Source organism: Pithys albifrons, chromosome 18 (genome assembly GCF_047495875.1).
Source record: "Pithys albifrons albifrons isolate INPA30051 chromosome 18, PitAlb_v1, whole genome shotgun sequence".
Classification (NCBI taxonomy): domain Eukaryota; kingdom Metazoa; phylum Chordata; class Aves; order Passeriformes; family Thamnophilidae; genus Pithys; species Pithys albifrons.
The window spans coordinates 14,741,237-14,768,818 of record NC_092475.1 but is presented as its reverse complement, the minus strand read 5'-3'; the positions used below and the strand labels follow the sequence as shown (position 1 = coordinate 14,768,818).

The 27,582-nt window shown below is 50.6% G+C and overlaps 1 protein-coding gene across 3 annotated transcripts; it reads right to left on the bottom strand.

The window, feature by feature from the left end:
* Positions 1 to 544: 544 nt before the first annotated feature.
* On the bottom strand, positions 545 to 27,488 carry GGT7 (gamma-glutamyltransferase 7). 3 transcript variants are annotated; one of them, XM_071572734.1, is made up of 15 exons: positions 26,942 to 27,487; positions 23,842 to 24,068; positions 22,520 to 22,671; positions 21,611 to 21,725; positions 21,028 to 21,095; positions 20,298 to 20,371; positions 19,642 to 19,835; positions 17,223 to 17,310; positions 16,336 to 16,463; positions 14,110 to 14,198; positions 13,174 to 13,326; positions 6,156 to 6,273; positions 5,496 to 5,633; positions 4,445 to 4,544; positions 545 to 3,066 (listed from the first exon to the last, which is right to left on the bottom strand). In XM_071572734.1, exons 1-15 carry the CDS (start codon positions 27,126 to 27,128, stop codon positions 2,903 to 2,905), a joined length of 1,995 nt encoding a protein of 664 aa, XP_071428835.1. In that variant the 5' UTR covers positions 27,129 to 27,487; the 3' UTR covers positions 545 to 2,902. The 3 variants fall into 3 exon arrangements, with proteins under 3 accessions (XP_071428835.1, XP_071428837.1, XP_071428836.1); XM_071572736.1 differs by lacking the exon at positions 26,942 to 27,487 and adding an exon at positions 24,609 to 24,947; XM_071572735.1 differs by lacking the exon at positions 13,174 to 13,326 and having other exon boundaries at positions 26,942 to 27,488.
* Positions 27,489 to 27,582: the final 94 nt, after the last annotated feature.

Below are 27,582 nucleotides of genomic sequence, written 5' to 3'. Positions count from 1 at the left end.
TGGTAAAGGCATCATTTAAAAAAAAATTATTTTGTGTTTATTTTGTTCCTTTTAAATTGTCTTTATTGTTTTTCTCAGACCCTTTGTATTTTGTGTTCTGAGCTGCTCACTGACAATTCTGTGTCAAAGTTTCAGCACAAATTCTCCTTCAGAGCTGTCAGAAGCCTGCAAGGGCCAGGCTGAAATCAGTGCAGAGACTCTGCACACACAGATGTCTCCAGACTATGGTCCTTTATTTCACAGTCTCTGTCTCACCTGCACTGAAGGAAACATCAGGTATTTCTTGGTACCTCACATTAAATTTATCAAGTCTCATCACAACAGATGGCCTCAAGTACCAGAGGCATTGGGCCAATTAGCAGATTCAGGGTTTCCATGTCAAATACATCTTTGCTATGCTGATGCTGCTTTTAAACAGAGAAGAAAATGGGAAATAATTCAGAATACCTTTAATTCTCTTAGCTGTGACCTGGGGACCTAAGTCTCATCTTCTAATTATTTTCAGTTTTCTCTTTTTTGCAACATAGGCCATGATCCAACAGAACACTTTGGAACATGCTTTATTTTAAGATTCTGAATAATTGCTGTGAAATTTTACCTTGGGGATGTGAATGCCCTTTTAAACCAAGACCAAAGTCTTTTACTCCCAAACATATACACAGTTTCCAGCATGAGAAGTTGGTGAATCCAGTTAATAAAGAGGAATTTCATCTTTCAAAGTGTTTTGTGATATTTCATGCAAAGCACTGCAGTGACAATGACTTGACCATGTATTTTGCAGCTGTGCACAACGATCCTCTGTGCCCAAGGGACAGATCTGGTCTGGGACAGACCACAAACACCCAACGCTCCACCAGTGAGGTTCCACACACAAACCTGCCTCCTTTCCTTTTGATGGAGCCTGAACCCTGGGATCAGCTCAGTTGGTTACAACTTGGGTGTAATAATGCCAAGGTCATGGGTTCAATCCCCTGTGTGGGCCACTGACTTAAGAGTTGGACTTGATGGTCCTTGTGGGTCCCTTCCAACTCAGAACAGTCTGTGAGTCTGTGATCAAAAGGTCTGCTCCAAGACACAAAAAGCATTATGAACACTCCAACTTTGGGCAGTGACCAACTCTAGTGCTGATGACAGAAAAATTAAAAAATGGATTTGATGTCCCTGTGGTGAAGAAAGTTGCTTCTTGGTGGCACAGAACAGAATGTCCCAAAGACAACGCTCTGAGGTGCTGCACTCCCATCCCAGCTGAGGGCACAGACTGGGAACAGCAAACCCTGCTGGTGTTGCCATTGGCTGGAACTGCCCTGCTCCTCTCATGGGTGGCTGTGCTTCAGCAGAGCATGAAAATACCTCTGCCCTTACTCAGCCCAACATGGGAGGCTTCATGTAGGATGTTCTGAGATCCACAGCTGGCAGGTGGCAGGAATGATTCATCCAATTTATCTGCCATGGGGCAGCCCCAAAATGACCCACATGCTCCCCATGTCCAATGGCCATGAGTGTCAGAGTGAGTTACAAATAGATGGGTGTCACAGGGGACAGATGGGTCCCTTGGGAGGAAGGTTGAGGGTGCCTGGTGTGATCATCAAATCAAAGACCAAGAGAATCATAAGCATATATAATATGTACAGTGGCCATATATGGATTTGCACCATGAAGGAAATCAGATTTTAGACTGCAGAAAATGATCAAACTCTGGAATTTTTCAGTGCCAAGTGTCTCTAAGTTGACAGTAAAAAGAGCAGAAAATGTCCAAACGTGGGCTGACTGGAGTGGTGCAGGTGTCAGCTGGGGTGATCTTTCTTCACATGATTTCAGACACGAAATGCAGAAGCATTCTTGTATTTTCACTACATGTTGTGGACAGAAAATGATTTTGGTAGTGTTGGGTTTGGTTTGTACCTTTCTTTTCACTCTCTTCAGCTGCTTCAATAGACTCACCAGCACAAAAACATGGAGTTAAAATACTGCCATGAATTCAGTCAGCAGGAAATCCCTCTGTAGGAATGACCCAATTCAGTCTTTCAGAGCACAGTGAGATAAGGCAGTGGAAGGAAAGTCCTGAACATGCCCAAACACTTTTCATGTGGTTTTCAGTCCATGGTGTGTGGTTTTTCACAGGTCTGTGGAGCACTGCTGGAATATCTCCAAGAAGTGTCTAAGAAAATTAAGCCCATTTACCAATTAAGCTCAAATTCACCATGGAGGAGGCTGAACCTCTGTAAGAAAACTGTTGGGGGGTGCACAAGTTGCTAGAGGAAGAAGCTGTTAAAGTTGTTGAAAATCATTACTCTGGTTACAAAATCAGACTGCCAGTGAGCCCGAGCCACAACTGGATTCAAAATATTTACTGCCAAAATTCAAGGATGTAGTGATGTGGATACAGGAACTTCCCCAGGAGACTGCACACTGGTAAAAATCAGCTGGCCCAAATGGAATATTAAAGGATTCCCTGATATTCCAGCTGCAGGCACCTACAAACACTACATTAGGAGTATTAATTACTGGCTTACACTGGAGGCAAAGAATGAACTTGGGAAAGACAGGGAGATGAAGATAACGTCATCATCAACTGCTTCTTCCTTTGCTAATGTTTTAGAACTTGGCTTTGGAAAGATTGAAGGTATTAGCAAGATTTTGCCAAAAGACAAGTGTGCTCCTGGCATTCCTGTAACAAGGACTGGGCTGCTTGCAATCCAAATCATTGAAAAATAAAAGAAAACCCAAATCAGAGAGCTGCAAGTTGGTGCTGCTGACTCCCCTGGTGCTGTCTGGGGTCAGGTGTGGAGGACATCTGGGTGGAGCTCCCCCAATGGCTGGCAGAGAGGCCACTTCAGAAGAGGCATGTCACTTGGGTTGGTGTGTGCCAGCCTTGTTCAGAGAACAGGGCCCCTGGGAGGTGCTACAATATTGTGGCTCCAGCAGCATCTGCACTCCTGGGGTCCTTCAGGCCAATGATGAAACTGTTGGTTCTCCTGGCTCCATGAACTAGGGAGACCACTGGGACTTTTTCCACTTGATGGCCCCTGGCTACAAGAAATTCTATATCTTCTTCAGGAAACTCACCTGTAGGGATTTTAAACAGGAGTTTGTAATTGAAACCAGAGTTTTGTGTGATGCAAAGCACCGTCTAACCCTGCTGGGACCTGGTGTGGGGGAACCTGCCTGCAGCCCCTTCAGAAAGTTCCAGCCAGGCAAGCCAAGGGCCAAGGGGCTACTGCTTTGTGCTGTGGGGTATGAGAGGATATACAAGGCCATTTAAGGATGTGGAAGATTCTCCTCTTTGGAAAAAGGGAAAAATACATTGCTGGCAACAACTGTAGTTATTCTTCTTAGAGAACATGATGCAATGCCCACTCTTAGTTACAAATAAGAATATTAACAATTTTTAGTCAAAATAAAATGCAAGGCAGCTGAAAACAAATGACAGTAAAACAAATTGTCAAATGATAAACTTTGTGCTACTCCTTCCAACTTGCCCTGCATGTATTTCTTAATCTTCCAGGCATCTACCTTGGGCTGCTGCCCTTCTGTTTTTATTTTGTTCAGCTGAGGGTAATTTCTGAATGAATAGAAGTGCCTGAGGCCATGGAGCTGGGGATGCAGCTGGACAAAACAGAGCAGGCACACAGAAGCCCCATTGGTATTTAAGCTCTATACATTGCACATGTGTCTTATTGATGCCAAAATGCCCAAACGCACAAATTAGGACCTTCTGAAGATTTGGATTTGTTTTAATTACATCCTAGTTTCCAAGTTTGCAGGTCACACTTGACAGACCCCTTTTAGATTCTCCTCTGAAATGGGAAAGCCCAGAAACTTTGGCTATTGGGTGTTAAATGGGAACCAGTTTTCAGTTATGGTTTGCTCTGATTGGTAGCAGGCTGTGTGAAAAGCATCAAATATACCAAGACTTGCAATAACAAGGACAAGAGCTGACAGCACGGGCTCCAGAGTGCCAGCATTGATGCTGCACTCCCAGCACTGTCAAGCCACAAACCTTGCCATAAGCATTGTCTTCTTCCCAGTTGCTGGAATTAAGGGACATGGACTAGAAAGTGAAGAAATATAATTTATGGCAGTGGTAATAAAGTGTAGGAAACTTTCAGAACCTGGCTGGTGTTTATTTGAGTATCCTCAATGGCATCAGATTGCTAAAAGGTTTTAAGGACAGCACCTGAAAGAGTTTGTACAGATGGTGTTGGACAGGCCAGGGAGCATTTCCAGGAAGGACAAGGCACAGCTTAGCAAGGACTCCAGGCTTTGAAGAAGCTGAACTCTGCTTTTTGTTTCCCCAAAACCCTTTACAGCCATGGAAACTCTGGAACACGGTGAGCTGTGCTGTGGGCTGTGGCACTTCCACAGCAATATGCTAAGAAAATCCTGCTTTTTTCCTAAACACACTGGATTTGTGCTCTGCACCCCACCCACTGCCCATACTCACTGTCAACCTGCAAGGTGTTGGACTGAAGCTGTGGGTGAAGTCGACCAAGTGACAAACTTTCACTTAGATTCTTGTGTAAAGTTAAAACATTTACCAAAACCTGCAAGAGAATAAAATATCCTCAGTAACTAAAAACAGAATAGGAGAGGCCAACATCCTGAGCATCTCTCAATTTGGTGGCTCCAGCATCTGCAGATGCAGCAGACAAAGATCTTCAACCATTTACCAAACTGCATGAACCATGTAGGGATTTGCACACATTAAGAGGTCCTTGAAATAGGGCCTGTATGTTGTTGTTGGAAAATCAGGACATTTTCATAATTGCATGGGCTTTTTGTCACGTAGTTCCTGCCAAACCAGCAGAGTTGTGTGTCTGGAACATGATGTAATCTGTAAATAAGTGTTTGTTACAGCCAAAAGCTCAGCATGTGCCCTCTCCAAACGGAACACCAGGAAGCAATGTTTGGCTTTGGTTTTGCTCTCAATAATTATTTCCAAAAGGTAAGGAACCTGGGAGCTGTTCTTTTGCCTTTTCTTTCAGCTACAAAAAATGCAATCGAGCTATTGGCAAGTATTTCACCTCATTACAAGTCATAAATTAAGAGGAGCTGCCCAATTTATAGCAAGTTCGAGCAGGGAGGAATTCAGTTGGGAATGCACTAAAAGGAACATTTCATAGGGGAAAGGGCTGAAGGGTGCCAGTTTCCTGCAACTCTCTGAATACAAAGTGTTCCCTTTTCTCTTAATGATACCTAAGGTAAGCTTTGAACAGGTATTGAATGACAAAAGCCATTAGAGATTTTGCCAAAATGCTTCTCCTCTACAACCATCAGAGGTGCCACCAGCAAGGTGCAAGAGAAGTAAACTGGTAGCTCTCAGAGATTTGAAACACCAGAAGTGTGGAACTGATGGCATCAGAGATTGATCTGGTAATCCTGTGGCCATCAGTTTTGACACAGCCTGGGACAATTAGGAAGGGAAAGGCAGCACTGTGGGTGTGGACCCTACTCAGCCTGGAGCTCAGCAGCTGCTCAGAGGACACAGCACTGACCTGGACGATGCTGCTCAAGGCTCTGTCCCCGTTGTTGGCTCCCAGGCACAGGTACGTCCCACACATGCCCTCGGAGGGCCTCACGATGGTGGGCAGCAGGAAGGACAGGGGCCGCTTCCCAGGCTCAAGGAGATTTTGCTGCAGTTGAAGAAAAGACACCCCAAAAATGTCAACAAGCTGGCCCTTTTGGAAGCAACATGGGGAGGCAGTCACCCACTTTGAAAGTACCAGTGCAGCAAAGCAGGCTGGTTTTACAACACATAAGGCAGCACTGAAAGCCACCAGTGCAGGTCTATAATTGTTTCTTTCCAAGACCGGAAGTTTTGCTGCTGTTACTTTTTAACCTACAGAGCAAGAATTCATTAACAGAGTTTCAATTTAAGTGCACACAGTTCCTTAAAGTACATCTGGACTGCAGGGAAAGTAGGTAACAATATTGCTTGGTAAAATTGCATTGAAATGGCAACGGATACAGTTGGAACCTTCTGTTTCTTCTCCTTCCATGCTCAATAATGAAAAATAGCAGCTTTCTACATACTATTGTCTCTCAGTTATTAGTAAGCCATTAAATAGCCTCCCTGTTGTGAAGATGAGAATAAATTTGAAAAAAGTGAAAGACACAGGTAGCCCAAATAAAGAATTTGTCATGTCAGTCATTACCGGCCTGGGAATGGAGTGGTTCATTGTTTTATTTTGCCAGGAGAAGTCCAACATCTGGCTGTTTAGGAGAATTCCAGAGGGTGTTATTATTCCACTGCCAAAGGGACGATTCAAAGAACTGAAAAGAAACACAAAGAGATCTTGTAAAAATCATCCCAGAGATTTTTGTACTCCTTGAGGCTTTCAGGGCTCCAACTTTTTGTCTTATCTTGGCTTGACAGAGACTCTTTGGTGGTTCTTTAGGGCTGGCTAGACGTGAGAAGCAACAGTTTCCACGTACTTAGGAGTAGGAACCATGTGGGCCATAGCAGCTCCGTCCCTCTCTGTGTTTAAGGATTCCCTTTGATGTGATGGTGTTGTAGTTTGGGATTATTATGTAAATTCTCTCCCCTGCCACTTAACTGCCCAGGCCAGCGGTTAACAAAAGAAGTAGTTAACTGTGATCGCTGGGGTGGGGGCAGGTTTGTCTCTTTTGGTTTTTTTTTTTGGATATTCTCCTCAGTCTTGGCTCGGTGGAAGGGGGGAGTGGGGACTCCAAGGAGGCAGGCTGCCCTGCTGGTTACTGCTGGGGTTTTTTTCCCTGGCTGTCTTGCCGCTGCCTACTTCGGACCACTTTTTCCTGCCGTGCTGCTGCCTGCCTTGGATTTGCTGCTGGTTGCTCGTACCTTTCTGCTTCTTGGACGGGGAACACAGGGGGAAGAGACTGAGTCCATCTGAAAAGCCCACTGCTCGTCTGTTTCGCTGGAGAGGGACTGAAACTCACTCTGCAGCCAGCCAGGCTGGGACAAGGACACTTAAGTATAACCTTTTCTCCCGGAGGAAAACCTGCTGGGTTTTGTTGTTGTTTTTTTTTTCCTCTTATGGTGTTGGGGAAGTGGGTTGCACTAGTCTGTTTACATATATATATATATATAGCAGTTATCCTTCTTGTATTAAAATTCCTTTTCTTAAATTTGATAAAGAGTGGTGTGATTATTGTGGAGGAGGCCCCTCCCCTGCTTGTGGGTAAAACATTTTGGTTTTTCCCCTCAAACCGAGACATTTCTTGGCGCCCAACGTGTGGGGCTTGTAAACAAAGAAGGATAACTGCTATTTTGTGGCACCATGTGGGTCTTGAGCTTAGGGTTCATCAGGACCATCCTGTATAATATATTGGCTTTTTGTTGGTACAAATTCATGCCAAAAGGAGCGGCAGGTTTAAGTCTTATCAACAAATCAATGAGCAAAACTCAAATAGCCGCAATTATTATTGAGTTCTTACTCTGGATTTATGGTGCCATGAATTCGATGCCTTTGGATGTCATGTGGGTGGTGCTCTCCAGGCTGTTTTCCTGCCGCAACCTAAGCTGCTACCTCTGGGGATTCAGTGATAATAGTACGGACCCTTGGGAAGGAACAAAGGGGAATCTCTTCTCCCAACCCTTTGTCCATTCCCCATTCAAGTCTGCTACAACAGCTTTTGAGATGTTTAAATTCTCCCTGGATGCCAGAGATATCTTGCTCTTTATGGTTTTTCTGCAGGGTTGTATCCCTGCAGCTTACAGAATGTTTGAAGGTAGGGCCAGGGTTTTTCCAGAATGCATTCAGAAACCTAGCCCAGTGAAGGGGGAAAAGCGAGAGAATAAAACCCCTGATGCCACAGTGAAGGGAGAAAAGGATGAGGCTAAACCAGGAGGACAGGCCAAGCCTATGGAAGTTGCCCCTATTCAGAAAAGGAAATATAAGACCAAATTAGACCATCCAGCAGACGATGAGGGGGCTGCTGCACCTCCACAGCAAGCAGACCCAGAGCCTGAGATCATCACTGAGTCATTGTCATTTGATAATCTCCGTAGTTTGCGGAAAGACATTGCTCGACACCCGGGTGAGCCCATCCTGACTTGGTTGATCCGAGTTTGGGACCTTATGGGTGAAACCTTACAACTGGATGGTGCTGAAGCCAGGTTTTTGGGGGCTCTGGCCCAGGATGTGGCTATTGAACAGGTGTTCGTGAGGGAATCAAAGCCCCTTTCACTCTGGGCACGACTTCTAACGAGTGTAAGAGAGAAGTTTGTTTATAGAGAAATCCTGCAGGAACATCATATTAGGAAGACTTGGAAGACGATGGAAGAAGGAATTTTACGTCTGAGGGAGATGGCAGTGATGGACGTGCTTTTTGGAAGAGGTGGGCAAGCCAATAATGACCCTGACAAGGTCAGATGCACACCACATATGTGGTGGGACCTTTCACGCTCGGGGCCAGCTGAATACACCGATTTCCTGGCATCCATGTATAGGGAAGAGAACCATGAAACAGTGGGCGCAGTAGCAAATAAGCTCCGGATATATGAAAGCATGACCCACAGCCCAATGCAGGCCCGTATTTCTGCTGTAGAGACATTGGTTGAGAGTCTCAAGACGCTGCCTGCAGAGGTAAAAGCGATCAGAGAGGAAATTAGGGAAAGTCTCCAAGTGGCACCAGTGCGAATGAGAACCTCTGAAGTCAGAGCCAGACGCCCCCCAGCCAGAGGAAGTGGACAGACCTCACGAACTGAGATGTGGTACTTCCTGGCCAAACATGGAGAAGACATGGGACGGTGGGATGGGAAACCCACCCGTGCCCTTGCAGCCCAAGTACAAGAACTGAAGGAGAATGGAAGAAGGTCAGTGAGAGTAAGTGCAGTCCCAGTTTCCCACGGGCAAGAATCTGACCCACAGGAGGGCACCTCCCAGGTGTACTCATCGAGAAAAGGTTCTGACCGCTATGACCAGGATCAGTGTTAGAGGGGCCCTGCCTCTAGCCAGGTAGAGGCACGGGACAACCGTGTCTATTGGACTGTGTGGATTCGATGGCCTGGTACATCAGACCCACAAAAGTATAAGGCTTTGGTTGATACTGGCGCTCAATGCACATTAATGCCATCAGGACATGTGGGCTCAGAAACTATTTCTATTTCTGGGGTGACAGGGGGATCTCAAGAGTTGACTGTGCTAGAAGCTGAAGTGAGCTTGACAGGGAGAGATTGGCAGAAACACCCCATTGTGACTGGTCCAGCCGCCCCATGTATCCTGGGCATTGACTACCTCAGGAATGGATATTTTAAGGACCCAAAGGGGCATAGATGGGCTTTTGGAATAGCCACTGTACAGACAGAAGGGATTGAACAATTGAACTCATTGCCAGGTCTCTCAGAAAGTCCTTCTGCTGTTGGACTGTTGAAAGTTGAGGAACAGCAAGTGCCAATTGCCACCACGACAGTGCACCGTCGGCAATACCGAACGAACCGTGATGCTGTGATCCCCATCCATAAGATGATCCGTGAACTGGAGAGCCAAGGGGTGGTCAGCAAAACCCACTCACCCTTCAACAGCCCCATCTGGCCTGTGCATAAGTCTGATGGAGAATGGAGATTGACTGTGGACTATCGTGGCTTGAATGAAGTTACCCCACCGCTGAGTGCCGCTGTGCCGGACATGCTGGAGCTCCAGTATGAACTGGAGTCCAGGGCAGCAAAGTGGTATCCCACTATTGACATTGCTAATGCATTCTTCTCCATTCCTCTGGCACCAGAGTGCAGGCCACAGTTTGCTTTTACCTGGAGGGGTGTGCAGTACACCTGGAACCGACTACCCCAGGGGTGGAAACACAGTCCCACCATCTGTCATGGACTGATCCAGACTGCACTGGAAATGGGTGAGGCTCCAGAACACCTGCAATACATTGATGACATCATTGTGTGGGGGGACACAGCAGAAGAGGTTTTTCAGAAAGGAGAGAAAATCATCCAGATCCTTTTGGGAGCTGGCTTTGCCATCAAACGGAGTAAGGTTAAGGGACCAGCCCAAGAGATCCAGTTCCTGGGAGTGAAGTGGCAGGATGGACGCCGTCAGATTCCAACAGAAGTCATCAATAAGATCACAGCAATGTCTCCACCCACCAGCAAAAAGGAAACACAAGCCTTCCTGGGTGCCATAGGGTTCTGGAGGATGCATATCCCAGCATACAGTCAGATCGTAAGCCCTCTCTACTTGGTAACCCGTAAGAAGAATGATTTCCACTGGGGCCCTGAGCAGCAACAAGCCTTTGACCAGATTAAGCATGAGATTGCTCAGGCTGTAGCCCTTGGACCAGTCAGGACAGGACCAGACATACAGAACATGCTCTACTCCGCTGCCGGGAATAATGGCCTGTCTTGGAGCCTTTGGCAGAAGGTGCCTGGTGAGACTCGAGGCCGACCACTTGGATTCTGGAGCCGAGGCTACAGAGGATCTGAAGCCAACTATACCCCCACAGAGAAAGAGATCCTAGCTGCCTTTGAAGGAGTTCAAGCCGCCTCAGAGGTGATTGGCACAGAAGCACAGCTGTTTCTGGCACCTCGACTACCAGTGCTGAAGTGGATGTTGTCAGGACAGGCTGCCTCTGCACATCACGTCACTGATGCTACCTGGAGCAAGTGGATTGCCCTGATTACGCAGCGCGCCCGTATAGGAAAATCAAATCGCCCTGGGATCCTGGAAATCATCACAAACTGGCCTGAAGGTGAAAATTTTGGTCTAGCAGATGAAGAGGAAGAGCAGGTGACACGTGCGGAAGAAGCTCCACCATACAATCAATTGCCAAAAGAGGAAATACGCTACGCCCTCTTCACCGATGGCTCCTGTCGCATTGTAGGGACTAATCGCAAATGGAAAGCAGCTGTATGGAGTCCCACACGACAAGTTGCAGAAGCTACTGAAGGAGAAGGTGGGTTGAGTCAGTTTGCAGAGCTTAAAGCCGTGCAGTTGGCCCTGGACATTGCTGAACGAGAGAAATGGCCAAAGCTTTACCTCTACACCGACTCATGGATGGTGGCCAATGCTCTCTGGGGATGGTTAGACCGATGGAAGAAAACCAATTGGAAACGCAGAGGGAAACCCATCTGGGCTGCCGATATATGGCAAGATATTGCCACCCGAGTAGAGAAGCTGATTGTGAGAGTCCGCCACGTAGACGCACACGTGCCCAAAAATCGGGCCAATGAGGAACATCTCAACAACCAACAGGCAGACTGAGCTGCGCAAGTGAAAGTATCACAGACAGATCTGGACTGGCAGCACAAGGGAGAGCTGTTCTTGGCTCGATGGGCCCATGATGCCTCGGGCCATCAGGGCAGAGATGCCACTTATAAATGGGCACGAGACCGAGGGGTGGATTTAACCATGGACATTATCTCTCAGGTTATCCACGACTGCGAGACATGTGCTGCCATTAAGCAGGCTAAGAGAGTGAAGCCCCTGTGGTATGGTGGGCGCTGGGATAAGTATAAGTACGGGGAGGCCTGGCAGGTTGACTACATCACACTGCCACAGACCCGCCAAGGCAAGCGCTATGTGCTCACCATGGTGGAAGCAACCACAGGGTGGCTGGAGACACACCCAGTGCCTCACGCCACTGCTCGGAACACCATCCTAGGCCTGGAAAAACAAGTGCTGTGGCGACATGGCACCCCAGAACGAATTGAGTCAGATAATGGAACTCATTTCAAAAACAGCTTAGTTGCTACCTGGGCGAGAGAACATGGCATTGAGTGGGTGTATCATATCCCCTACCATGCACCAGCTGCCGGGAAAGTTGAGCGGTGTAATGGACTGTTGAAAACCACTTTGAAGGCGTTGGGTGGAGGGACTTTCAAACACTGGGATCAACACTTAGCAAAGGCTACATGGCTAGTCAACACTAGAGGCTCTGTCAATCGAGCCGGCCCTGCCCAATCAGAACCCCTTCACACTGTAGATGGAGACAAAGTCCCTGTAATACACCTGAGAGGTATGCTAGGGAAAACAGTCTGGATCAACCCTGCCTCAGGCAAAGGCAAACCCATTCGTGGGGTTGTCTTTGCTCAAGGATCTGGTTCCACCTGGTGGGTGATGCAGGAAGATGGAGAGACACGATGTATACCTCAAGGGGAACTTATCTCTGGGTAAACGACTCATATTACTGTATTTGTAAACACTTAATTATTTGAAAGAAAATTTAAGTTTAATGTAGAGTATCGGCATGGAAGAGAATTTAGGGGTGGATAATGTTGTAGTTTGGGATTATTATGTAAATTCTCTCCCCTGCCACTTAACTGCCCAGGCCAGCGGTTAACAAAAGAAGCAGTTAACTGTGATCGCTGGGGTGGGGGCAGGTTTGTCTCTTTTGGTTTTTTTTTTTGGATATTCTCCTCAGTCTTGGCTCGGTGGAAGGGGGGAGTGGGGACTCCAAGGAGGCAGGCTGCCCTGCTGGTTACTGCTGGGGTTTTTTTCCCTGGCTGTCTTGCCGCTGCCTACTTCGGACCACTTTTTCCTGCCGTGCTGCTGCCTACCTTGGATTTGCTGCTGGTTGCTCGTACCTTTCTGCTTCTTGGACGGGGAACACAGGGGGAAGAGACTGAGTCCATCTGAAAAGCCCACTGCTCGTCTGTTTCGCTGGAGAGGGACTGAAACTCACTCTGCAGCCAGCCAGGCTGGGACAAGGACACTTAAGTATAACCTTTTCTCCCGGAGGAAAACCTGCTGGGTTTTGTTGTTGTTTTTTTTTTTCTCTTATGGTGTTGGGGAAGTGGGTTGCACTAGTCTGTTTACATATATATATATATATATAGCAGTTATCCTTCTTGTATTAAAATTCCTTTTCTTAAATTTGATAAAGAGTGGTGTGATTATTGTGGAGGAGGCCCCTCCCCTGCTTGTGGGTAAAACATTTTGGTTTTTCCCCTCAAACCGAGACAGATGGGTCTCCTCCATGCCCACATCAGTCCTCAAATCTGGCCATCACCTCTTCCCCAGGGAGCAGATTCAGGCCCTTCCAGCCCTGTTTCACTGTGAGAGAGCTATAGGATTGCACAGGGCAGAGCAGCACCACCTCACACATCTCCACCCCATTTTCCCCTGTTGCAGGACTAACTGGGACTGAGCGGCTGCTCCAGACCCCTCCCACCCTGTCCTGCTGAACCTCTTCCTTCTCCCTGCTCCTGCCCCTGGAGCACATTGTGGAGGCAAGAAGTAAATCCTTTACCTCACAACTGCAACAATGAAGTCATCTGGTCCCATGACAAGGACCTGGCTGGCAGCAGGGCCGCTCTGCACGGAGAAGTGCGGGATGCGCAGATCAGATGGGAGCGACTGGGAGTCATTAATCAGCTGGCGCAGGGAGTTGGCTTCTGATTTACTTCAGCAAGGAAGGAGGGAGAGAGGGAAGCAAGCCATGAGCCTGGGAAGCTGGACATCTTCTGGTCTCTCTGCAGGATACAGCTACACTGTGTGTGTACTGCAGTGTGCCCTGAGGGGCTGTGCTGAGCACAGGAGCTCCTTCGGTTCACCCCAGGGAAGGAGACAAGATGGCTCAGTCTGCACAGAGAGGCAATGCCATGGACCTTCAAAGGCTCTGTCTACCTATGTTTGCCCCAATCAGGAGTAAATCCATCCCCAAAGGACAAGGTGGCACTCCCAGCTGAATGCCAGTCCTCAGGAGGAGAGCAAGTCAGGATTAGCTTTGGCCACCAACCATGGCTAAACCTGGTTCCTGAGGTGGAAGACTGGGCTGAAACCCCAGGCCTGGCCTCTCCCACACATCTGGATGTTCTGCAAGGCACTGACCACTGTGGTGGGGTAGTGAGAGGCAGAAATGGCTCTTCTGGCCATGCCCATGCCCATGGTCATGGCTCTTTGACTCACTGAGAGGGAATATTTAGAGGTGTGAGAAAGTGGGAGGAACCCTTAGGCTCAAGCTGGATCCAGCAAACCTCTGTGTGAGGACATTCCGTGACCCATCCCCAGAGCCCTGGGGCATCACCTGTGACCCTTGTAGAAGAATGACCCTTGGGAGGACACTCAAGGACTGACCTTTCCTCAGTGAAACAGAGAGAGAAAAAGCTCAGGGCAGAGCAAACCCAGGGATTATTTCCAACCACACATGTCACAACTGTCACTGTGCCAGTCACCTCAGACCTACCTCACCATCCCTTCTGCTGTGTGAGTGACAGACATGTCATCAGATGGGTCTCCCAGGTTGCTTGCTAGACTCAGGGCTATTTTTAATGTCTAAAGAAAGAAAAGAAAGAAAGGAGAAGACGAGAGGAGAAAAGGAGAAGAGGAGAGAAGAGGGGAGGAGTGGGGAGGGGCAGGGAGGGAGGGCAGGCAAAATGTGCTGGGGGAGCTGAGCGTATTCAGGAGTGTTTGTACAATCACAGAATCATAGAATAGTTTGGATGGAAGGGACCTTAAAGATCAACTCGTTCCAACTACCTGCCATGGGCAGGGACACCTTCCACTATCCCAGATTGCTCCAAGTCCCATCCAGCCTGGCCTTAAACACTTCCAGGGACACGGCAGCTACAACTTGTACCAGGATGTCATCACCCTCACAGCCAAGAATTTCTTCCCAGCATTGCATCTAACCTGTCCTCTGTCACTGGCAAGCCACAAGTGAAACGTGTCTGGCAGGAGCTGACACCCAGCTTGGTGGTTCAGCTTCACTGCCAACTGACAGACAGGGTCATCAGGATGCCACTTTCTATTTCCATTCCCAAGTGGTCACCACAACAGCAGAGATTTCCCAGTGGGACAGTGGGTCCTGGGCTCACTGTTGCCTCTGGGTGCCAGCTCTGCTCACCAGCTGCTACCTAGCTCCTAGTTGTAACCATCCAAAGTGTTTGAACAGAAAGTATTAGTCTCAGCACACTTCAGGAAATGATGGTGTGAAAGGAGGAAGGGATCTGGTTTCTCAAACATGCAGAATTGTGCCTAAGCCAGTTGATTAAAAATGGGGAGATGGAATTTCAAAAGACACCATTTATCCAGCCCTAGGATTACATTGTAGCCATAGGAGAGCCACAAGGAGTGAGGCTCATCAACCAAGCCAGTCTGTGATGAGCAGAAACACACCCAACTTTCAGCTTGCAGGTCATGCCATGGTCAGTCAAGATTCAAGACAGTCCATTCCTGTGCAGAGAGACAGTGAGGTGTGACTGTGGTCTGAAATGTGCCACCAAGCAACAGCTTCTCCTGAGTTAACCCCTGGTGTAGAGTGCAGAACATGATTAACTCCTGGAGAAGTGCTTGCAGCACTCCTTAACTTCTGAAGAAGTTAATCTTCCATTGAGGAGTCTCCAGACCAGCACACCATACAGGGATGTGTAAGGGCTTGATGACCAAGGAATAGCTCCATGGAAACAAGCAGAGCACATCCACCCCTCTGGCACAGGTTAAGGACATCCTGGTCCTGGCTGTTCCAGGGCTGGATGCTTGGTGCTGGCCTAGCACTGAAGCTCAGCCATGTGTTCATCTGTGCAATCCCAGGTAACCAGGGGTACACATCTGAAGTGACTGCCTTTGATCTGGAGGTTGCTGTTCCAGGATAACCAAAGGGTGAAACTCTTGGCCTGGTGCAAATGCAGGAGCAAATAGACTCACCAAAAGCTTCCTGAAGAGAGCTCAAAATAAACAGGTGAGTCAAACTTCTGTGCCTCTGCAAAGGCCTGGCAATGTGTAACACCTCCAGTTGTTGCATTTTTGCTGAGAAATAATAAATTCCATGCATCCACTGTCCCATCTGCTACAAGGATGTGGTTGGATCCTTGATTAAAATTCCCAACTTGTAAAGACCAGCTGTGGATCTGTGAAGCATCTCAGAGCATAACTCTGCTTACAGAGCAGGAGCCAAAGCATTTCCTTGACCTCCTGGGTAGCTGTAATGTTTTGGTAGGGGCTGACAGTCATAAATACTGAAAAATTCTGGACCACAGAGATCATTTAAAATACGAAGTATTGGATCAGTTTTCCTTGTCATCACCATGTACAGGCTTTTGCTTGCAGCACTCCTTGCAGTGCCCTCAGGTGCTTTAGAATGGTCAGGATTGTTGGAGCTAAGAGGTGAAGGAACTAGATGGGACCACTCTCAGGTGCTGGGGGCTCATTCTGAAGGGATGATTACATACAGGAAAAAGCCACAGTTTGTTCTGAAAAAGCTCTGCTTAAGCAAGAAGGAGTTCAGCTGAGCAGGAGGCTCCAACCTCTGCACCTCCTTGAGACAGCAGCACCACTCAGTTTTACACCTTAGCAGTCTCTTTGCTCACTCTCCTGTGGGAATTTCCTACAAACATTTCTGTACAACCAAGGAATAAAGAAATGGTTCTCTTGCAGCACAAGCCATTCAGTCAATTTTTGAACCTCTTCTTACCTCTGCTATCCAGTGCAAGTTATTCCCCCTGGATCCTTGCCTTGTGATGTTGAAGCCCTCGAGGATGTTCAATGCTGTGATCAGTGCAGGACCTGCATGTGGAGGTGGGGGGCTGAAAACAAGGTGACCTGTGGAGGGAAGAAGAGAAGAATGAAGCTGCTTTTGTCAGGTATTGTCCAGTTAGAACACTCTCTAAGCTAGTGTCCTTGAGGACAGGGAAATTTTTCCAGATTTGAGGGGAAATAATAAAAAGTGCCATCATTTGAGAAGGGTCTCTCAGAACATTCCTCCTTCTTTATGAAGGATTAAAAAAGCCCAAATAGGAACACTTCTTTAACATCTGAAATTCAGTTCTTATTGATTGGCTGTTGGTTTCTGGACTGCTGTATGGAAGAATGGAGACAGAATCATTGACTCATGAAATTATTTGAGTTGGAAGGGACCATAAAGCTCATTCAACGCTGATCCCCTGCCCTGGGCAGAGACAGCTTCCACCAGCCCAGGTTGCTCCAAGGCCTGTCCAGCCTGGCCTTGGACCCTTCCAGGGATGGGGCAGCATAAAGTCAGTTTTCTCTCTTGTAGCTCAACTTTGGAAACTTGTCTTTAGACGTAGGTGTTGGCCTATGGTCCACCTTCTTATGGAGTCATTGCATGCGACCTTGTTGCATCTTCACACTTTATCAAAATACCACTGGTCACTATCATGGGAAAAATATTTCAAAATGCTGAAAACTTTCTGAACCTATGATGCATCTCTGTCAGCAGGTAATAGCAGGAAACTCCCTGGAAGGACTTTCTGCAGACACCTCAGCACAGCTTTGACTTCATCTCTTGCCAGATGAAGCAAATATTTACCTGGAGTTGCATGGCAGTGGGTCAGGGTTTACCTTGATAGACTGTGTGGACAGGATCCTCCACTGTGACACTGTAATTGCTGAAGTCTTCCTCCACCAAGACTCCTCCATAGTTGTGGACCTGCAGGAAAGCAAAGCAGCACAACCTGAGCAGGCTGGGTCAAGGCTCTCCATGCTCCTCATGCTGGCCCAGGGTGACTCACACCTCACTGTCCACCAGACACCACTGACATTCCCAAGCCAAGTGCCAGGTTCCTTAGGATAACCTGCAAATCTGAGCTTTCATGGCCGTGTTGGCCTGGCTTACTGTTCACCAGGGGTGCTCAGAAGATGTTCTGCCTGCCCAGGAGGAGGGGGACTGGCACTGTCCTGCAGCCTTCTCTGCCCTGGGTGGCAAGCACAAGTGTGTTAAGGGTTATGAGGCACTTAAACACTGTCAGGATTAGCATTATATATGTATTTAGGAGAGAATGAACCGGGGTGTAGTAGGTGGCCATTGCTAGCAATCTCAATTAAAAAAATGACAATTCCCACTCTATTTGAAATTATTTCAGGTGACCGTGGGTCTGCCATAGCCTTGGTCTTCCTGTTAGACTCTCCTAGAGGTACAATTTACTGGGGTTGGTAATTTTCATGAACACAATAAAGATGGGTCTTTTCCTCCTCTGCAGACCTTCTGCTGTTGAGCCATGATGGGGATGAGGTTGGACTATCAGGGGGTGATCAGGTGCCAAACAGCTCCCCAATGCAGTGATCATGGCCCCAACCCTGCCAGAGTTTATGGAACATCTGTACAATGCTCTCAGGCACGTAGTGGAATTGTTGGAGTGTCCTGTGCAGAGCCAGGAGTTGAACTCGATGATCTGTGTAGGACACTTCCAACTCAAGATATTCTGTGATCCTACAGTTCTGTGAGCTGCACTCTGATGATCTCAGCCTCCCCTGAGGAAGTTAACACTCTGTCAGCGTACAAGTGCTGCTCTGCTCAAGGACAGCTCCTTCCTTCTAACCAGGAGAAGCCACACAATCTGAAGAGATGTTCTGCTGGGCTGAGTTGCTGCTGTAAATCCTTTGGATTCTCATCCAAAAAAGGACAGAAAGAACGACCTGTGCATGCTCTGATCTCTAACCTAAGCTGCCAGCTTGCTTGGCAGCAAAACTCCTCTGGCAGAACTGGATGGATCACTGAAGCAGGAAAGCTAATGGGGCCAGCATGTCAAACCACCCCAGAGCTGGCTATCCTACTTGAGATCCCCTTTTGCTTCCAAAAGAAAAAGCTGGTTGAACACAAGAACTGTGCTGAGCTGCTGGTGCCTGTGCCAGGAGCTGCTTCCTTGGAGCCTGGCCACGGGGGACCAGGGCAGAAGGAGCAGGATGGCACAGAAAGTGGAGAAGCCTGGTTAGCCACACGCTGCAGACATCATCTCAAATTCCCCAGAGAGCACTTTTTTGCACCTGTGCCTGGAAGCAAAGGGTGGGGTGTTTTGGAGCAGTGCTTGATTTCCTGGTGTCCTCCCTGGGCTGGAACAATAAACGCTGTGGGAAACCAGCATTTTGCTCTGTAACCAAAGCTGGCATTGTGCACTGAATCCCAGAGCTTGCCAGGGTCTTTGGTGTGGCAACCATGAGCCTTGCTCCTCCATACAGAATTTGTGCTTCCCTGTAGCAGCCACCAGGACAAGGGAACGTTGTGAGAATGCAAGGTTTAGCTCTGGAGATGCTCACAAGTTTGGAACTTTTCCTCTTCCTCATCCTTCACCTCTGCTGTGGCCCAGGTGAACTGTAGATTTCTAAACACAGAGGTCATAAATGTCTAAGGCTTGAGTGGAATGAACCCACTTCAGATTACTCACCAGATACTGAAGGTGCATCACTTGAATCATGGTGGTTGGAAAAAACAGTGCTGCCAAACCACCCTGACTGCAGCCACACAGGTATAAAAGTTGCACTTGGGGTTTTTTTGAACAGAATAATTTGTCTGTCATTGATATTTTTCCTAGAGCACATCTAACAACAGGACTTAAACTAGGGCAACCCCATGTGGGACCAAGCCTGTTTAACCCTCTGCTCAAAAGGCTCAGTGTTTTTTTTTAAATCATCTTCCTGGAGTCCATATCTTATAGTCTGATTAACAACAACAACTTGTTTCTCACCAGTGGGGCACCTCTAATTTGGGGGAAAAGGGATTGCTACTCAAACCAGCACAGCTCAGAGGGGTCTTCAATTGATTTTTTTTTTCCTTCAAAAGAACAGTCTGTCCTGGTTCTAGAGGAATTGAAGGTTTCACTTCTGTAGGCTGTGGGAATTGCCTGTGAGTCACTTACAGCACTGGAGGGACAGAGACAGGGCATCTGTCCTCATCATTGTGCTGACACTGGGCTTATCTCCAGGTTGTCACCTTGTGCAGGTGGCAGCCCCAGAATGGTAGGAGATAGTGACAGTCCTGGCTCACCTCAGAGACCATCTCCTGGGTCAAGTTTCCACTGTAGAAGGCTGATGCCCCCTCTGCCCCCACCAGCTCCAGGACGGCCGCAAGGTCCAGGCGCCGGACGAACATGCCAGGCAGGAGGGGCTGCCCATCTGGCAGGAAGAGCTCCTGGAATCGCTCGGAGTAGTTCAGGTCCTTCAGTTCACTCAGGGCTTTGGCTGCATGTGAGAAAGGGAAAGACATCCAGAAACAGCAGGGATCAGGAAGGCACAGGGGACCTGGAGTCACTGTACACCTGATGGGGATGTTGGGGGCTTGCTGCTGCCTCCAGCCCTATTGCAAAACTAGAGGGAGGTTGGATCACGGATTCATCGGAGCTGGGAAGGAAACCCAAAGACACCCCAGTGCCATTCCCTGCCTTATCCTGGGTGCTGCCCAGTGTGGGCTGCTCTGACCTGGCTCTGATCAGCCATGGCAAAGGACTTCAGTTTTGCTGCCATCATGCTCTAAACATGGCTTAGGCATTCCTGAGGTCCCAGCATCATCCATCTCCAGGTCCAAAGAGCCTTGATTTCCCATGAATAACCACCTACAGTCCCAGCTACCTCACACTCCAGTGCAGTGGCCAGTTGCCTGCCCTGTGCTGAGTAGCCACCCTTGGCCCCCCATCAGGTACTCACCCAAATCGTGTGTGACATTAAAGCCATTCTGGGCAACACCAGCTGCAAGGCCCAGCAGCTCAGACCACGGGAGTCTGCAAAGGAGAGAGGACAAGGAGAAACATTCCTTGGAGAGGTGCAGTGGGGCAGGGTGCTGGGGAGCAAATCTAGGGCTTGGCTCTGCAGTCAGGGGCTCTAAAAAGACCTGGTGGTGGGGCCAGCAGTGGCCAAAAGGAGCACTGAGCTTTCACTGGTCGTTTATGCTTAACAGGATCATGTCAGTGCTCCAGGATGTGCACCAGAGGACAATGGCAGTGCATGGATGGGGGAAGGGACATCTCAGGAGTAAAATCTCAAGCTAGCCTCTGGCCCTGAGCAAGTCATCCAGATCACTCCCTCCCAGTCCCAACAGGGCACTAGGGACAGCCACATTTCCTAGGATGCAGCTAAGGATAGAATGAAAATAAACAGACATGCATGGAAATGTGCTGCACCTGTGTCTAAGAGAACATTTATTATCCATCTTGTTAGACAGAATTTCACTCTGCAGAAAATCTCACCAAGCTGAATTCTTTCTTTCGTAAATGAAATACCAAACAATGAACAACTTGTTCAACATAAGCCTCCAAGTACCCCTTAGACAATGATTTTGACTGGTGGCTGAGAACACAGCCTGATGGGAAGGCTTTGTGTGCTCCCAGCCCCCCAGCCGGGACCCCAGGGCAGAGCCTGTGCCAGCCTCATGTCTTACCTGCCGTGTAACTGATGTGCCTGGTGCATTCCTTGTATCATGCCTGGCACCCCCACGAGCAGACCTGGCTTTAAAATAGGAAGGACAAAAAGGAAGAGTAGTCTCCTTTCCATGAGGACATAGGACATGGTCCCCAGTGCAAGTCAAGAAGATGCAAGGCATGTTCGCTTTGGAACTATCTGCATAGTCAAGAGAGGGGAAGATGCCTGTAACAACTCAATTAGGGAATAAAAGGTTTTGGAAGGAAAGAATCAAATTCAATTCTATTCTCAACCCAGTTGAGTCAGGAGAAACAAGTTTGCAGGATGACCTGGAATTATTCTCCTTCCTGGAGCTCTTGTTCTCTTGGTTCCCCTCTGCCAGAGGGACATGCCTTTTTACTCCCCAAGCCTTGCAGGCATTTGGGGGCTGAAAAAGCAATAATTTCTCTGGATCCCACATGTCTGTAGGGCCCAGGAACTCCGATGGTGAGAGAGGCCTCCTGTTACTTTGCTGGGCATCTCCCCTCTCAGCCTGAAGGCTGCGGGGAGGAGAGCTGGAGACAGCAGCCCTGAAGGGATGGCTGTGGGACACTGGTCCTCACCTTGGTGTCCTGCTGCAGGTCCCCTTCCAGCGGGATGCCCAGGGGAGCCACCTCACGGAAGTCGATCACCCAGCTCCTGTTCTTCCGGATGTCGTGGACCAGCATCACCCCACCCCTGCAGCGAGAGTGGGGTCAGGGCACGGCACCAGCTGTTCCTGCAACAGCTGCTGCCATAGAGCCAAAATGAAGAGTGCCAGTGACAGGTCACTGTGGCAGGTCACCAGCCCCAGCAGGGTGCCAGGGTGGCCAGTGATGTGGGGAATGCTGCTATCTTTCCCCAGAGCACACAGTAGGACAGCCAAGGCAGAGCCAGTATGGGACACAGGCAGCCCTGTGCTGAGCTTGGTGAGGTTGGATCAGTCCCTGCCAGCCTTGCCAGGGAGCCACTGGCTCTGTTCCACTGTCAGGTGGGGACTATCTGGGATTTTCCTTCTAATCTGAGCAGTTTTGCAACAAAAGAGGGGGTTTGTTTACCAGCAGTGGGTGGTGCAGCTGGAGCAGTATCAGATGGCCATGGTTTATGCAACCCTCCTAAGCCCTCCTGCAGAGCCAGGAGCACAAGGCTCATGTGGATGCAACCCTGAGGGTGAGGGCTGGAAGAAGGTCATCCCTTGCTGCCATGCCTCCCTGGTAGCTGCCTGGTGCTGGCACTGGGCCCCAGCCCCAGGAGCAGAGCTTATGAAGGGGAGAACTCAGACTGAAAGCACTGGGACTGAACCTGGGGTGTTGCCAGCTTCTGCCAGGTTGGACAGGGCTTGAAGAAACCTGGTCTAGGGGAAGGTGTCCCTGCCCGTGGCAGGGGGTGGAATGACATGAGCTTTAAGGTCCCTTCCCATTCTGGGATTCTGTGAAACCATTTGCTTGCTCACAACTGCAGGCGACAGCACAGGACGAGTGACCAGCACTTACCCCCCGAGCCCCGAGGTGTGTGGGTTGACGATGCCCGCGCAGAGGGCCGAGGCGATGGCCGCGTCCACCGAGGAGCCCTGCCTGCCGAGCACCGCCGTGCCCAGCGCCGTGCAGGGCGCAGCGTCCGTCACCACGGCGCCACGGCGGAAGAGCTGCCGGAAGAGCAGAGCAGTTGTGCCCAGGGAGCAGTGTCAGTGCAGCCCAGATATTCACCTGAAGCCTGAGGCCACTGCCAAGGCTGTGGCTGATCCGTATTTTAAGGTGCCTCCAAGTGCTGGTGGGAGCCGTATGTCCCTCGGCACCCCCGCTCCAGGGCAGCTGTGTGCAGCCACGCCATCAGCTCAAACACCTCTCAGCAGCAAACATGCCAAGCTGGGGAGGCCACATCTCTTCCTGTCTCCCACAACCCCAGGGCAGGGTCAGACTAATCCTCCAGAGTAATGGGTGACCGATGGGTGCTGTCACTGTGCTACTGCCAGGTGGTCACTGGGAATGGGAATACAGCTGCACAGAATGCAGTGTCCCTCTAGTACCACAGTTTGTTCTCATTCTTCCCTGGTGCCAGTGCCAGTGCTAATGCAGTCACAGGATGTTTTAAAAGGTTGATTTTAACCCAGTGGTACAAATTGCAGCATCTCAACATGATCCAGGGTTGACTGGAGAAGTGTGAAGACAGAAGGGCCATGGCAGCACATGGAGAAGGGTGATGGAGACTACTGGCTTCCCGGGACCCTTCCCAGGCTGTAGTACTTGGCAGATGTTCTGCAGGAAGATCCAAGCCCATGGCCATGATGCCTTTACCCTGCAATCGAGCACTGGGCTGTGGGACACATTAGCAGAAGGTTCACTTCTATTTTCAGTTATTTCCCTGCTTGATCCTGGATGGATCTTCCAGGGGGGAGTCTGGGTATTTATGCCCATAAGCCATAAAGCTCTCTCCAAGTGGACAGGAAGCCTACTGTCTAAATAAGGATTGTTTTCAGAAAGCACTTGCACCTGGCTGAAATCCCAGCTGGAGTCATGGTAGTGGGTTCCTTCCCAGCAGCATCCCCAAACCTGCCTGGCATAGCCCCCCCGACTCTGGCCACAGGACAGGCACTGAGCCCAGCCTGGCTCTCCAAAGACAACTCCCAGGTGCAGGAAAAATCTTTCAAGACAATTTGGGGTAGAACTCCAGAGACACTCAGCACTCAGGGCCTTGTTGACACCAGCTGTGGCTCACCAGTACTCATCCTGCCAAACTGCTGGACAGGAGGAAAGTTAGGGAGCTTCTTCTACTTTCAGAGCCAAAGCCCAACTGTAAAGCCACTGTTTTGTCTTACCTGAGGGTCCCCAAAGTAGATCTGCATGATGAGGGCCACTGTGACGCCCGTGGCGAAGGTCAGGCAGGCGGTGATGATGACAGTGAGCCCATCCTGCCGGCAGCTGCAGTCTCCAGAGAAAGGGTCCTTGCTGGTCTCCTGGAGAGGGGACACATCCTGGCTTCCCATCTCCGAGGAGGACGAGGGCAGGCGCTGGAGACGCGCAGACTTCAGGAAGGAATCTGGGTCTTTGTGGGCAGCATAGAGAAAACAAGTGTGAGTTATTGAGCAACGCGGGGCTCTTATTGCAGTGTTTACCCAGCACTAATGTTACACAGAGCCCCTTCCAGCATGGCTATCCCCTTCCCTACTGATCACAGCTCTCAAGAGCCTTTCAGGCTCACAGGCTGCTTTAGGTCATTTTACTGATCCCTTGGTTTATCTCTAGTTACTCCAAATGGACTTCTCTGGAGATTAAGAGGGACAAAAACCCCCTAAATTTTGCTCCATTTCAGTCCATTCATCAGTCTTCAGTGATGGGCCCACAATTACTACTCCACTTGAAGGGGTTCTTAACATAGCACTGACTTGCAAAGAGGTCTCTGAAATGCAGCAGGACTGAAGAAGAGGAAATTAAGATATAAAAGAAAAAAAATCCAGCAGCTTTATGTGGAGCTGTGTTTGAGCTAAAGCACCTGAGTGAAACAGAGGCAAAGCAAAACACGTGGCCTGGGCACAGAAAATACCTCTAGAGAAGCATGGCAAGGTGAGGGCAGAGAGGAACAAACCTGCAAACTGGAGGCCTCATGACATCCACCCGCTCCAATGGCAGGAAGGACTCTGCTTTAATTCCTTGCTTCCTCTGGCAGATGAGGCTCACTGTGGAATGAAGCCACTTGCCCAATGCCTGGCTCCAAGATGGCAAGGGAGCAGGGCAGGGGATTGCTGGGCAGCAAACACAGCTCAGCAGGATGAAATAGTCTCTTTATTGCTCTGAAAGATGCCTTGGATCTCTGTGAGCATCAGCTGCCACCTTTGTAGCCAGGAGAAGACCTGAGCATGCCCTGACCATCCCTGATCACTGCTGGGTACACAGAGCTGCTGGGGCAGCTGTGAGGATATGCCCATCCCTGCTAGTACCAAGGGGCTCAGGGCATCATCCAGGGCTCCTGGATGAATCTTTTCATGGATTCCAGTGCCCTGCGCACCCATGGTGGGAAAAAGAGGAGCACCAAGTGGAAAAGACAAGATGAAAAGCTTGTCCCTCCAAACAGGAGATGTCATCTGGGTTTGGAAAGGGAAGCCCACATTCCCCATCACCCTGCCTGCCTCTCTGTCTGCTCTGGCAGGTGGTGTCACCCTGGGGACTGCCAGCCCAGGGTTTGCCATGACAACATGACATTAACAAGACCTTCTGGGTGCAGCACTTCTGGAGCCAGGGAGGGAGATAGTTTTAGTTTCAGTGATGGTGCAACCAACAGTAACCCCCACAGCCAAGGAATGCCCTCAGGGTGAATTTAGTGTCATTCATGCTGAGGTGGTTTAGGAGTGCAACAGGGAAATGCTCAGCTTTCCTGGCCTGTGCCTCTGAGCACACATTAAGCCCCTCACCAGCTCGTCTGCTCTAAGGGAGCTGGGCCTGCAGCACATGGGCAGAGTGGGAGGACTGGCTGGTGGCCTTGGGTGAGGGCCATGATTGGCCTAGCAGGGGATGCTGTTGGGGAGGGATGTCACACACAGCCCCTGGTGCCTCCGAGTGAGGCCCCAGCCCCTTCAGTGGGGAAACAGCAAAGAGTGAGCTGGGATCCCCTGCCCAACCTCTGCAGGACAGAGTCTCTCTGCCCTCCCTGCTCCTGTAGCTCTGATGACAGGCCAGCCCAGCACAAGCAGTCATGGAAGAGCAGGCCATGGCACTTCACCATGCAGAAGTACCTTCATTTGCCACCACAGACATCCCATGTGGTCTTGGTGTCTTAGTGCCTGTGACCCGCGGTGCTGCATGGGGACAGCAGGCCTGTGGTTGGGGCTGGGAGTGGCTGGAAGAGCTCAGCTGGGAGCACTGGGGGCAGGGGGCAGCCCGCACAGCCAAGGTGCAGGTGTCAATGTGCAGGTGCCACCAATGGCCACACTTTGAGAGAAGCCACCAAAGCCCACTTGGCTTTCATGAGGGCTGTGAAGGATATGTGGCTTCACAAGGGAACCAACGCTTTGGGGAACCAGGGGCACCTCAGTTCTGGAGCCGCTGCAGAGGGGACAGCAGAGACCAGAGCCACCTGCAGGCTCTGACCTGTGCAGAAGGACAGCCGGCTCCTGCCCCACGGTGTTGGACAAGTGTGTTTCCACTTTTCAGAAGAGTAGGAGCCCCTTCAGCCACAACCATATCAAATTCTGGGTGTGAGATGAGAGGCCCAGAAGAGCTGTTCCTACCCCCCTGTATGCAGTGGCTTTATCCTGATGGCATGAAAGGGCACAGGGTGAGAATGAGAAGTGGAACCTTCACCAGTGGGCACAGTGGGGCTGGGCAGAGGGCAAGGGGCGTGTGGGGCTGTGCAAACATGAGCCTGGGGCCTTGGGGGTTCACAGGCAGCTGCACTGCAAAGCAACCCCGGCAGGGGGAAGGGGCAATTCTGAAAGGAGAAACATGACATGGGGGAGAAACAACGTTTCTCTCAGCTATGGAAGAGGAAGCAATCAGTGAAAAACAGGCAGGGGTTTTCTCAAGGATCAAAGGATCACCTGACTTTATTCCAGCCGCCCACCAGGGGAGAGATGCTCAGGGAGCACACTAGGGGAAGGAGGGATACTAAGGCGCATCCCAGGTGGAGGGATGATGACAGAGCATCCCAGATGGAGGGATGCCCAAGCAGCATCCCAGGTGGCCGAACAGGAGTGGTCCAGGCTGGAAGGCCAAGCTGGCTGTGAGAGCGCTCACTCCAGGCCGCCGCGGGATGCTCGGTGCCGAATCCCCGGATCTCAGGCTGCCTCCCGCGCTGCCGCTGCCGGCCCGCCCCGCAGGGCGAACGCGGAGCGGGGGCGCAGGGCCGGGGGAGCCGCGCTCGGTGCGGGGCCGGGGGTCGCAGGGGCCCGGGGGCCGCGGGCGGGCGCTGCCGCCGCCCCTCACCCGTGTCCTGCTCGCCCAGGAACGCGTCCTCCTCCTTGCGGGCGCGGAGGCCGCTCTCGGCCGCGCCGCCCGGCTCCTCCTCGGGCAGCCGCGGGAAGCTGGTGATGCTCATGTAGTCCACGGGCGAGCCGGCGGCGAGGGCCCGCTGCCGGCCCGGCACCGCCTCCGCCGCCGCCGGCACCGCCATCCCGCGCCGGGGCTCAGCCGGGCGGGCTCAGCCGGGCCGGGCCGGGCCGGGCCCACCGCGCCCCGTGCAGCGAAGACGCCCCGCGCCGGGCCGGGCCGGGCGGAGCCGCCGGAAGGGGCCGGGCCCGGGGGCGGCCGAGCGGCTCCTCCCCGCGGGCCCGCAGGGGCGGCAGCGTCGGGCGCAGCCGGGCCGGGGTCCAGCCGGGGCTGCCCCGGGGTCAAACTCCCCTCGCCCTGACCCGCACCGCGGACACCAGCCCCGGTCCCCGGGTCAGGCGGGTTCGCGTTCCGGGCCGAGCCGCCAGGGCAGCTGGGTCCGGCATTTCTCGGTCCTGCCTCCAGAAGGCGGACAATTTTCTAAGGGACCGATTGTCTGTCGCCGCTTACTGAGGGCAGGGGGCTCACATGTGCCGTGTCACGCGTGACCACGGGGCGAGGGAGGTCCGGCCCCCGGG